Source organism: Pempheris klunzingeri, chromosome 22 (assembly GCF_042242105.1).
Source record: "Pempheris klunzingeri isolate RE-2024b chromosome 22, fPemKlu1.hap1, whole genome shotgun sequence".
Lineage (NCBI taxonomy): Eukaryota > Metazoa > Chordata > Actinopteri > Acropomatiformes > Pempheridae > Pempheris > Pempheris klunzingeri.
The window spans coordinates 16,895,582-16,909,435 of NC_092033.1; the positions used below are offsets into that span (position 1 = coordinate 16,895,582).

The 13,854-nt window shown below is 43.3% G+C and overlaps 1 protein-coding gene across 1 annotated transcript in view; it reads right to left on the reverse strand.

The window, feature by feature from the left end:
* dennd5b (DENN/MADD domain containing 5B) overlaps positions 1-13,854 on the reverse strand; it is a 65,621-nt gene that overhangs the window by 37,925 nt on the left and 13,842 nt on the right. The window contains exon 2 of the mRNA XM_070853560.1: positions 3,820-3,879. Coding sequence (XP_070709661.1) covers positions 3,820-3,879 — 60 coding nt within the window. The remainder of the gene's footprint in view (positions 1-3,819; positions 3,880-13,854) is intronic.

A 13,854-nucleotide genomic window follows, 5' to 3' on the forward strand; every position in this document is an offset into this window, starting at 1 on the left:
TGTGTGTGTGTGTGTGTGTGTGTGTGTGTGTGAGTGTGAGTGTGGGAAACAGACAGTTGTCACAGCAGCATAGCAGAGACAAATGAGACAAACTGTGTCTAGTGCAGGACAGCCAAGCCGGTAGTCACATGCCCAACAGATGCTCAGGACACAACAGTCATCCACCAGAGCTGGTTATACTTTCTATTTTCTCTAACTGACCCCACCACAGGATGCTTACTTTTCTACACTGCTTTCTGCGTATGCACCACCGGACTAGAGTCACATCATTTGCTACTCGGTGAGGAACAAAAGCATAATTGTGCCGTTTGGCTCGAGCTAAATCGTTCTGAAGCACAGCATCAGCCAAATGCTTGTAGATGTAAGATGGAAACACTCAAAGAGTAATTGTTTGGAAAATTTAAATCGTGTTCCCCTCAGTTGCGTAGTGACAGACGGAACACAGGGGGAGCTCAGGGAGAAGCACGAAGGTTTAAACAGTATTATGGTGTCACGGCAGTAGAATATCACTGGTTCTGGAATCAAGGAGGGAACTCTAAGAGAAAATGAAGTTACAGTATTTATTAGATCTGCTTGTTTTGTTTGTTTATCATTTCTTCATCATGTAATTTGGCACTATGTTGAATTGTATTCTTGCTTTTTGGCTAATTTCACTTTTGTTCCACTTACCGGCTTGGCTCAAACAAATGACTACCTAGCTCATGTTAGAGGTTATGGCATGTTCTCTTTGGGGGCGGCTGTGGCTGAGCAGGTGGAGTGGGGTGCTAGTCCCCAGGCTCCTTCAGTCTGCATGCCGAAGTATCATTGAGCACCTGGTTACTTCACCAAAACCACAAAAGACATTGTAGCAGATTTCATAGAGACTATTTCTTAGAAGTAGTAGAAAGTAGTTCAACATGTGATTGTTGACAACACGTTCAGAGTCTTAAAAGGAACAAGATAATAACTGGATACCACACAAGGTAAAACAAAAATGTGTTTAACATACAATCAACATTTTTATTTTAATATTTTGTAGTTTGGGGTAACAAATAAAGTAAATCATTGGTTATCCATGGAGGAAATTCTCTCTTTAATAGTCTCCTTTAACAGTACATTACTGACTAGTGATCCGTTAGGTGAAAGCAAATCTGAATCAGTTCGATACAATCAATAATTAATCCAGAGTGGACAATTAGAAAGAATCTTGCTTCGGCAAGGTAAATACTTGCTAATTTAAAGATTCAAACTGTCTCATTGATGAAGTACTGATGATGCTCTAAACTGCAGCTCTGGAATGACTCTCGGTGGGCTACAGAATCCACACACCGTTTCATTTCCTTTCAGAGAACAAATCTCTGGAAACAAACCCACACTGATTTCAGTGAGTGGGCTCTGTAACTGGGGGTGCTGGTGTATTTAATGCAGACGGTTTGGTTTCTTATTAGAGCGAGGCCAGAAGGTTACTGAAGAGGAACACGGGATAAAGGAGGTGGGGCGGACTGATTGTTCTCAACATTTAATCATTGATCACTCCAGTGTGGGTCCGTACACTGCATCATTAAGGGCTTTGTGTGGGGCTGTGCCTAACAACAGCATTCTCCAACAATAACCCAGGACCTTTATTTCTAATTTCCCATTTTTAAGAATATTTGATCAAATTCTAGTAAGACTCAACACTCCCAACATGTGCACTTGTTGTCTTGATAAACAAAGCGTACATTTCTACTAATAGAACGGCTGTGGTCGTTCACAAAATGATTCCAGTCCATCTACTTCGCAGTATTTTCATTTGGTGCTTCAACCCCTGTCAGTGAAAGTTAACACTCAGCACTGATATTTCACATTAAAAGGTTGGACAGTAACCACCGACTTTTTATTGTCAAATAATGTGCTTGATTAATTCATTAACATATTGTCTTTAAAATGTCAGAAAATAGCAAAAGAAAAGCTTGCCATCATTCCCCATAGCCCAAGGTGACATCTTCAAATGTCAAGATATACAGCTTACTATCATGTCTGGCAATGAAAAGCCTGAAAACTTTATCATAGAGAAAGCTGAAACAGCATATGTTTGGCATTTTTACTCTTAAATTGCCCAAACACATTTTTTTTTTCCCAGGAGCCCAAAAGAAATAATCTTCCCTTGTCCTGGTAGGCTTTTATTGTGAAACATCTGCAGGATGCCATTACATTATCTGCTCGATGCCATATATTATATTATACCATATTATAGGTGATACCATCCTGGTGATGATGGTGCTAGAATTAAGCCGACACGTAATGACCAGAAAACACTGAAGTTGTAAAAAAATGAGGAGGAGTATTAATCTGGAGAGGAACAAAGGAAATATACAAGTATGTAAGAAGGCAAGCACACAGACAAAACAAGGGAGCTGCCCACTGAGATGCTGCAAGGATGATTGCGGTGTGCAAAGTGAAAATAGGGGGCGGAGGTCAAATACAAGGAGGTAGAGATGGGAGAGGACGGTAATCACATAGCGAATCAAAAGGCATCGAGGGAGAAGAAAGACACAGTGCTAGATGGCAGAGGATTCAGGCACTGTGCTACAGATTTAATAGATTTCTAATATTGTCAACAAATCCATAAAAAGAACCCAAACCAAAAATGTGTCTCTCAATACTTTGTGAGCTCCCTGTCCTAAAACAGGTCACAAATATATAGTTCAATTTAAAAAAAATAAATAAATTAGAAAAAAAAAGATTAGTCATTTTGAAAACCAGCTGCTGACTCTGGTTTGCATTAACCTAAAAACAGATGGAAATAGTGCATTTGTTTGGGACTATTTTCAGTGGCAGATTAATCATTTGGCGCTCTAGTGGGTACTTGGTGCAGCAGGATGGTGTATGTGGGACTGAGTCAAAATGAATTACAGCATCAGCCAGTGCAACAATATGGCTCATTGATGCGTTGGAAGTGGAAGTAGATATATCAGGGTTTGGATACACACACAATACTTGTTTGTGGATACCTTCATTGTTGTTGTGGGTCTGTACATTGGATTTGTTGAAAATGAGAAACATATAGAAAGGGTGAAAGGTTGAGAGTGAATATCAGATGAATAATAAAAAAAGGCCAGCTAACATTTAAGGAGGTTAAAATAACAAAACAAAACCATGTTTCAGTCACACATGGACTGTCTGCCATGTGTTGATTCTCTCCACTTCTGTCCTCTGCACCTTCACACATCCTACAGTATGTAGATGAGCTGACCTACAAGACCTAAACTAAAAAGGTAATGAACCTCTGAAGTCTTTTCTTTCTTATTTTGAGGCTTTTCTTTTATGCTTTCATTTCCTGTCTTTTTTTAATGGAGACATCTATCACATAACGTCCTCCTGTTCAAAGGTTGAATGTGGTGTTCCACAAGGTTCAGTACTTGAGCCACTTTTGCTCTGTGTGTACATGGTCACATCTTATCTTGAAATCATAGCTTAGACATAATATCTTGAAAAATACATAAATAAAAAACATGAATAGGTCTCGTTTTGTTTTACCAGCAGTCCAGTGCCCAAAGATATTCACTGTATTATGATATAAACAGTAAAGCAGTAAATTCTCATTGAGAATTTTAGGCATTTTTACTTGAAATTACCTTGAGTAATTGTTGCAGCTCTAATTGCACTATAAATAAACTTAAAATTTTCCTCAGTACTCTGGACCTTGGAACTGTAAATCTATACTGGGGGCATGGTTGATGTCATGTTAGATCACAAAGCTTACAAGGTGAAAGAGGAAAAGCAGGCGTAAATGCAGCCAGTGTGAGCTGTAGCATGCTGTTATGAAGGAGGGGGGGGGACAGTTGATTGTGTTTTTACCTGTGGCTGCAGCATCAGGATCCCTGCCTTGGCGGTCTGCTTCAAGCCATTGGTACAAAGCTACGGATGAGCCACATGCCGAAAAACATGAAGCAAAAACAAAAAGGAAAAAAAAGGAGGGCAATGTCAAAACAAATGCACACAGAAAAGCAAATTAATAAATGCATGAGAATAAGTAGAGCATGGACATGACACATATGCTATCAATATCACAACAGAACATGCCTTGGTATGGACACATGGACTTTAGAGTATTAGCATTCTGAAAGGGCACTTTTTACTTTTTAGGATTATTTTTTATCATTAGACACTGAAACGCCAACAGCCAGTGTAATAATGGCACAATAAGGAGGCAAAAGAGTGGAGACATGCAAAATGTAGAAATACTCATTGTCACCAGTGTGACAATTCTTCTTTGTTTTAATGAATATTTGTTTTTTTAGGTGGTAAAAAGTGCCTTTACAGAGGTGCAAGACTCACTGTTCAGAATGTCTAGAATGATGGAGCTGTGATTGAAGCTTGTCATTTATTGTTAGTGGGCAGCAAATTCTGAGTCAAACCAAGCAGCAGCATTTGCACAGCGACAGACATTTCCAGGAGCGGCAAGTCGAGCTAGTCAGATAGTTTCCAACAAAACAGAGACCACAGAGATGAAAGCTGTGTAAATATAAATGTGAAAGTGACAAACTGTATGAATAAGAGAGGCCACCTGTGCTCGTCTTAACCTCTTTTCTCAAGCAGATGCACAATACTCATTATGCTGGCAAACTGTGGAATAAGATGATGAGGGGAAATACGGTCATTAAAAGGTCTTCCAGTGAATTAGCATTGCTCCTCCATAAAGCTGGGAGACTAGCATGGATAGATAAAATATGAAAAGGCTCAGAATTGATCAACAGATGCAGAGGTATTGTGACTTTCAGTCCCTCGTACAGATCTACACTGAATCCTACATTCCCAATACTGCATAGCATCTTTCTGTCACTCCCTCCCCGGCTGGTGAATCCTCTCTCCTTTCATACTCAAAGCCCCCAGTTTGTAATACAGGCTTTCTGTTATACATGTGTAGTCTCCAAACCCAAGCCTAATGAAACCATTATGACATCACCAGGATTATTTTCTAAGACTTGACAAAGCTCATTCAGAGCCACAAACAGGCCATTATACAAACAGGGTGAGCAGAGCTCTTGCTAGGATGATCCTATGAATATTGGCGTGTGAAATTGAAGGCACCGTATCCATATTTAGTGTAAATAGGCTTACGTCGTCTGCTGTAAATGTCTAGATCAGACCAGAGGACGAACAGGCTAACATATCTGTCGGTGAAGGTGCTCTGTGAGAGAATCCTGGCAATGTTGGCCATGTATACATCGGACTTCTTCACAGGACTGCCATGTTTCAATCCTAAATGTTGAGCGAGGTTTTCTCTAAAGAGGCAAAAAAATGAGCTGTAATATGGTGCAATAATGTGCACGGCTTTATCTGGTGGTGTGTGTGTGTGTGTGTGTGTGTGTGTGTCCAGCGTGCACACGTTTTGCTGCTAAGAGAGTGCAATACATGCAAACGCACACAGCAGGGGCTTGAATTTCAAGGTCGTTACGGTGACACAAATATTTTTATGCAGCTGCTCCGGTCCTAAAATAGACTGAGAACACACACACACACACACACACACACACACACACACACACACACACACACACACACACACACACACACACACACACACACACACACACACACACACACACACACACACACACACACACACACACACACACACACACACACACACAGGACAGCACTCCATTCTGCTGATCTTTATGAGACACACCTCCACATCTCTGCAGTTTCCTCCTCATTGTGGTCCTGTCTGGAGCAGCTTCTCCTCTGGACACTGCCCTTGACCAGCTAACCGTCTGCATGCACGTTCGGGCACTGCTAGTTTGTTTTAGCGCATTATCGTCCTTAAGGGTCACATTTGATTACAGATTCAGCTCTTCATCGTTTACCTTTGTGAAAGAAAGAGCACTTTCTAGACTTGAAGTACGCTGAAAGCGTCACCTTTTCCCCTCATGGACTTTCAAAGTTTACGGATGAAACTTTAAATATGTGGCTTCTCCCTGCTTTCAAAGCAGCTTCGGCAGCCACATAAATGCTGATAGTCACATCAATCAAAACCAACATGCTGCTTGATGCAGCAGGTCTACAAATTTAGGGCAATACGCAAGTTTATAAATTGTGATTTGTAATCCATCACAGTGAACAATTGGTGAGCTTTTAGCTAAAATCTTATTAAGATCAATTTCTTGTGCATGCAAATGTTCTTCAATTGGCCACATGCAAAATCCTATAATCCCTCTGAAAATATCCGTGTTTCCTTACTGCTGGTCAGAGTTTCTAACTCAATCTTGGATGATGGAGAGTCCTCTGAACACACCGCACACCTGACTGAAGAGTTACAGTTGCTTAAATCATCGCGGCAGTGACTCATTCAAAAAGGTACATGTGCTGTTGATGGACTACAACATTGCAGTCCACCGGGATGGTGCTTTCATTTTCCTAAAAACAAAAGTAATTCAGGGAACATCCAAAAGATGTCCAAGTCACGATTCCCCGAGCTGCAGAAAGGTTAACGAACAGACAGATTCTATCGCTCACAATTCTGCACAGGATGTTGTTTTTCTCCGCATCTGCTGAGGCACCTGGGACTGAACTGAAAGTCTCACCAGTCATTCTGTGAAATGAGGTGTCATTTGGTTCAAATGGTGCATGAGTCATAAAGTGAGGGAACCGCTGAAAGGAAAAGTACGCATGCAGTGCTGCTGGTATCATCGGCTTCTTACATCACTGCAGGTCCGTCACTTTGTCTACCCAATGGCCCAACCACAACTACTTTTTTTTTTGTACCAGGGACACAACATTACTTTCCAGCCGATGATCGTTGGCTAATTCTCTTTCACGGTCTCCTTATGAACCATCACACAGCGTACCTGGTTTCCACTGCAGACTTCTGACACTGATTATGCTCGTTTGAAGGCATTTCTCCAAAGTGCTTCACACAGGGTGTAACATTAACAATGACATTCTTATTTTCATTATCGATGCTACTGATTTTCTTGTTGATTAACCCTTTCATGCATGAATTATGACCTCAGTCAGGATTTACTAAGTGTTTTATTCATCTTTAAGTGTGAAAAACAAGATTTGAACTTTTTTTTTTTAAACCCATATTTTCTTAAGATATATTTACATGTCCAGTAGTTGAAATATAGCCGGTGATGCATGATACATGTACACTTCAGTGGACATGTGATTAATCATAATTTCCTCCCAATATAAAATCAATACTTGGAAAATTTAGCAATTGCATGACTCCTTAGATGCTACTTGATGTCACCATATTTTTCTTACTTGCAAGGGTTTCTTTTTATAGAAGGTTTGAACAGAAAGAAATGAGCAACTTGGTGTTTCTGGCTGTCTGTCGGCCATCTTGGTTTCCCACTGGGTAGCAGTCAGTGGATGAGATGATGCAGTAGCTTCCCCTATAGTAGTGGCTGATGTGCAACTATGCCATCAAAACTCAAGAAAACAGCTTTTGAATAGCTGCACACTGTAGTGACCTCTATGCATGAAAGGGTTAATAGAGAAAATAATATTTATTTTGAATCCATAATTAAAATAATCATTAGTTGCAGCCCGATACAAAATAGTTCAAAATGAGCTCCACTTCTCCCACTCAGATTATTATTATTCATGCACCAAAGTAAAAGCAGTCATGCAGATTTTACTAATTGATTCTAATGAATCTAATGATTTTTAGTGTCTGTGTCTCTTGTGTTGTTGATGCCATCCTCACTTGTGAAGGTGAACATTTTGCTGTAAAAATGAGCTTTCTTCTTCTCGCCACCTTCCTTCTGGTGCTAATCATCAAAATAATGAGGTTGTTTCATCAGTAGACACCCACACAGCCAGCTAAACCTTGCAGGACGGGTCTCTCCCCCCCCCTGGATGTCAAGGGGTGGGGTATCATGTGACACACGTTGCATCATTAGAGCCACAAATCACTTAAAGCAGCGCTAATTACATCCAATAGGCCTCGCGGGGATGTCCCCAGATTACATATACACTCGTATGTGAATGCAGAAAAACTAGACGCTGTGAGGAGAGCGAATGTGAGGAGGCATCTCATTAGACAAAACATGTTAAGCCTCAGCACCTTATCAAGCACACACCGAGGGGAAAATGGCCAATTACAGCGCTCTCTCACACACACACACACACACACACACACACATCTACAAGAAAGACTGAGGAACTAATCATATGTTGGCTGCAGACACTGATGCATAATGTATGTGGGGCCTGTTGCCCTGCTAGACACAATGATCTGCTCTAGGACTCTGTGTGTGTGTGTGTGTGTGTGTGTGTGTGTGTGAGACTCCACAGTCAGAGAACACGACTGACTGGCAGGAATAGTTTCCTGGCTTCAAGGCCCCGCAGATTCACATCAATGTGCATGCGTGCGCCTTAAAAGCAGAGTGAGCAGACAGGAGGGCGGACGGCGATCGGCAGCCGACTGAGAGACAATCCTGTCAACGTTTCACCTGCGGCATAAATTTACAGACAGTGTGCGTTCATGGGTTTGAAAGAAGGGCTGTGGCCGTCATAAGTCACAGTCCCCCGGGCTTCAGCGTCTTGTGCAACTTCAAAAGCATCTGTCCTGAATATATCCTGAATGTCTGCTGAATACATTATGTCATCCCTGCTCAACACACAGCCAGTCATGTGTGAGAACAACAATGCACTCTGGGCACAAAGAGCCTGCAGAGCGCACACAATCACAACGAGACCCGATGTGGAAATGTGAGCTCGAACAAAGAATCACTTCTTTTGCCACGAGGACTAGTTGGAACATGAACGGGAAAGCAAAATTTGTTATACATGTGTCATCTTGACAGATGTCTGTCCACCTTTATATATAAAAACGTTACTCTCAGAATTAACCAGCATCCCCATTTACACAAGCTAGATGTTTTGCGGCAGACTTTAAAGGGCTACTGCAGCAATTCTGTCAGTACTGTAATTCTAAAAGACTGGGGGAGTTGCAAAAGACAGAAAAAAAAACAAGCAGCATATCCTGAATCCTTATCTGTAGTATGGATCGAACCCTAAAACCACTAGGTTCCATGTTCTATAAGTTTTGCGTCTCCTTGTATTGGTTTGCCAGTGCTGGTGTTACAGAGAGGTTGTGACAGGGTTCTGCTGTTGTGCTCTACAGCATCTTCACTTCGCCACAGCTTCACTACAAGTCAGCATGCAGGAGCTGACCTGCTACTCCCACAACACTCATCCATTTGCATGCACCAACACATTCCACTACCCAGCGCTCTACCAGCAGCACCTGCTACTGGTACCCCCCCCACACACACACACACAAAGCGAAACAGCTCATATGTGAACAAAACACACACTCAACCTTTTTTGCTCTTTCTAAATGGAGCTAGTGCCCGCTGCGCTGGGCTGGGATGCCAATGCCTGGCACTGGCTCGGCAGCCATCTGTCTCCTTGGCAACAGGACAGGCAAAAGATGGGGGGGCGGCTGTAGTTGGTAGGGTGTTGGGGAGGCGGTGGTTATCGCCTTCTAATCTCTTAATCATTATGAATTATCCTTACATGATGGGGCTGCGGGGGGGGGGGGGGGGGGTGGTTGAGTCAGAATTAGAACACGTGGTAAGTGTGTGAGAGTGTAAGAGTGTGTGTTACAATGGTCCAGTGTCCCAGTGCCCGGGCTGAACGGGCTCCATCCATCCTATTCACCGCTCTCTTGGCTCGCTGCAGGACACTACTGTGGTGATGTCATCGCCCTGTCATGCTATCAAACACCGCTTTGTTCTTTTATTCACTTTAAAGGTGGCAAGGGGTGAGAAGGAGGGAATAAAAGAGAGGGAGGGGGGCTGGGACAGGAGGTGTTGTGGATGGCAGACTCATTTTCATTCAGGCACATGCTCTGGTTGCACCCCTGGGTCTCTACATCATCGGGAGCTTTTGTGTCCCTGCTTCATGATTCACCGTCACCTGACAGTATTAGCAGCTGCTGTTTATCTTCACCTTGTTACGAGCTCTCTGAGAACTGACTGACGGAAGGAACACAGACGACCCTTCGGCGCGCTGACTGAAACCACCGATCCACACCGTGACGGAGGAGGTGTGCACATATGGAGGATGATAACGCGTTGTCAAATCTCTGCAACGATGGATTCGAAGGGGAAACTGTGTCCCCGCAAGTCCATTTATCCCCGTTAAGCTCCGGTCACCAAAGCGGCATGAGCCCAGCATTCTTTGCTCATGACACAACTGTGTCAGCAGGCTGCCAGCAGGCTGGCTGCAAGCCAGAGAAGAAGAGCTCTGCTGCTAGCAATGAAAAGTAATTATATATTTAAAGTTAGATAAAAATACAAACTTCTTGCTTAACACTTACATGCTGTAAATAAATCCTGTTGCCTATGGAGAGTTAAATATTCAAATTTAGTTTCTTTTTTTTTTTTTAAACACGCATACAAACAGGTGGATGGAGATGTACATGATGGTGCGTGATGAGTTGGGTGTTGTGCACACTGAAAGGGTTTCAGCCACTGTGACAGCTACTATCATTATTCATCATATAGGGTTTTGCAATAAAAGAGTGTGTTTAGAGGGTGGTGTGCCACCCTGTCCTGTATAATGTAAGTACAGCTTAAACACAAAATAAATAGGCAGGAGACTGAGAAGAGAAAACACAGCTCCTTCAGTCTGTATTAAAACATTCTACAGCGCTGGGATTTAAGGGACAAGAAATCGTAAACTATTTCCTGCATGTTTGACATAGCAATTCTTCATAATATAACGCATGTGTGTCCGCGTTTCAGCAAATGGCAGCTGTTCTCACAGCAGCTGTCGGGGTGCAAGCGAGGTGCTGACAGCGATGTGCCTGATGGGAGTGAGTCACTGCTTGCAGAGAGAAAAGATATCTAGAAGTTCCTCATCAAGCTCAGGTCTCAGCTGGCTTCACTGCATTCACGGTGGCTTTTGAAAGTTGATTTAGGTTCATCCAGATGTTCACGGCGGATACTAGAAACTAGACTAATATTCAAATACTAGTTGGAGTTTCTTAGTGTCACATTAATGTTGATTTTGGAGGAGGCAGGTGGCCAAAAAACCTTGAGTGACTGCCAAAGCCCCGTAGAAAGACTTGGTGACAGCAGGCACAGTAAGGCGCGTACTAACCGCTGAAATCCTCCAAGCCCGTACTTGAAGAAGTACACCACTACTGACCCAAACTGGCAGTGGCTCAGTGATGTTCTGGGGCTGCTGTGCTTCTTCTGGCACTGGAAACCTACACCGTTTGGGGGGGGTAAGACGGATTGATGGCTGGGTGGATCAGGAGAAGACCCAGGAGAAAATATCATGCCGCCTGTGAGGAAGCTGAAGCTTCGGCGGCATTGGACCTTCCAACAGGACAATGATCCACCAAGGCTTGGCTTCAGAAAAAGACATCACAGTCGCCTCACTTGAATCCCATAGAAAATCTTTCATGGGATTTAAAGAATGCAGTTGCAGCAAGCGTGGAGGCTACTGCCCGTGAGGAATGGGTTAAGATTCCAGAACCTGGTGTCTGGCTATGCATCACGTTTGCAGCAGGTCATAACGGCAAGGGTGCTCTACCAAGTACTAAAGATACTTTTAAAAGGAGGGGTTGAATAATTTTGAGACTGCAGTAGACATGAACAGTGGCAGATTCTGTTGAATTTGGAGAAACCACCTGAAATATTAGTTGTGTTAAAGGTAATCACGGGCTTCAGACCTTATGGCGTGGTTGAAAGTGACGGCTTTGGCGACATGATAAATGCGCTAGAGCCAAAGAATAAGATATCAAGGAGACAGCACTTCACCAAATGGCAAATGCGTGCTCGAGTTTTATAGGGCAGTAAAGAACAAAGCTAAACAAGAACTTTCCGATGCAAAACACAAAATCCATGCACTGTGCAGCTGAAACACACTGAGCACTCTATCATTTATAGAATGAATGATATGTTAGTATGCCATTCTGAACACAGCCATGATCTACATTATTCTTTAAGACAACCACTAAATGTGCAAAGTGTGTGTGTGTGTGTGTGAGTGAAATGCTTTCAAGCCTGGCCAGAGAGTAAGCCAGTGCAGAGGAGGGCAGAGTCGCTGGGCGCTTTAGCTCATTAACCCCCATTCAGCTAAATAATTTGTCTTACTTAAATGCTCTGTTGTCTCCATGACAACCCCTGCGCATCCTGTAGCATACAGAAAAGGCTAAAGGGCTGCTGTTAATGGAGGTTACGTCATCCCATTTGAACCCAGACGCATGCCAGCTGCATTGCCTCGGAGCAGGACCCTCTGCTCATCGCACAGGGCTCCCTGAGCGTAGGGCTGGTGATTTACAAGCAGACAGCACCAGCGATGGTTTATAATGGGTTCACTCCTCAAAAAAAAAGGTGAAGGGGTCTGAGGTTTAAGGAGGAGGCTTGGACAGGAAGTGCTAAAGGCTTAGAGCGGAGGTAAAGAGAGAGAGAGTAAAGAGTGAGAGAGAGTGACAGACAGAGACATGTCTGTTCAAACGGCCCTAAGGATAAGCAGGACATTGAGGACAGTTGCATAAGCTACTTCAGCCACATTTGTCATACTGCAGCCTTCAAGCAAGGGGGGGGGGCTGACATAATGTGAATGGAAAGATGAAAAGAAAAAAAAGAAGACACTGGGGGCAGAGGATGTCCTTTTGTTTCAGAAACTCAAAGAAGTGAGTAAAAGCTGAAGATGACAACATTCTGGAGATATTAGAGCCAAAAGTTTGAATCATTTCAAACATAGGCCCGTACTGGTGTTTCTACTTGACTATGACAGAGACTAGAACACTGCGAGGACGGTCTAGGCTGTGGAGACGCTCAGAGTCTGATAAAACTAAACTAAATCAAACTAAATCATCCAGAGTAGCTACACCTCCTGCAGCAAAACTTATTAAATGCTGTGTAAAACAAAAATCAAAAAAGACTTATTTTATAGCCAACTGGCGACGGGAACAATCTCTAAACACAACTGGTATTATTATTACATTACAATATTGTTGGCAGTTGTATATTTGTGTATATTTCAGATTCCTGACGGCCTGATATTGAATATTCACCCTCTTTTATCTTGGTTTGCCCTTTACCAAGTCCTACGACCGATATCTGGCTCTATAGCTGCAGCGGTGTGGTGGTTAGCACTGTCGCCTCTCATGCAGAAGGTTCGAATCCTCTGGCCAGCAGGTTTGCAGTTTGAAACTGGGGCCTTTCTGTGTGGAGTTTGCATGTTCTCCTAGTGCCTGCATATGGGTTCTCTCGTCCTTTCGCTGTCCACAGACATGCAGGTTAGGTTAACTGGCGACTCTAAATTGCCCGTAGGTGTGAGTGTGCGGTTGACTGTCTCTATTGGCGACCAGTCAAGGGTGTACCCCACCTCTTGCCCTATGTCAGATGGCATTGGCTCCAGCCCCCCGGGACCCTTAAGGATAAGTGGTATAGACAATAAGTGGATGTTATGGATGGATGGATGTTCCCAAGTAAAAATGTCACACTTCCCTTGAGCTAATGGGCCTCACATTCAAACACCTAATCCTCCCATCTGCCTGTGCTCTGCTGCCATTCCTCATTTTGCTGTCCTGTCACGTTTTTACCCTCGACTCTGCTGGGATTCAGAAATAGCTGCCCAGTCTCTCTAATCTGCCTTGACAAGTCCACCGATGGCCCAATTACATAACCTGATGTTGTTTTCAGGGGAGGAGAGGGGGGCTTTGTCTGGGTGGGAGTGGATGGCGACCAGAGGTCAATCACGCACGCAGAAACAGTCAATTAATTGGTGATGTGGTGCTGGAATAGATTTCGGTTTTTTGTTAGACACGTTATACTGGGGGGGATTATGCTGAGCGGCTGTGTGTTGTGACATAATCATGCCAGGCCGACCCCTGGCTGTCCCGCGCCGCCACTA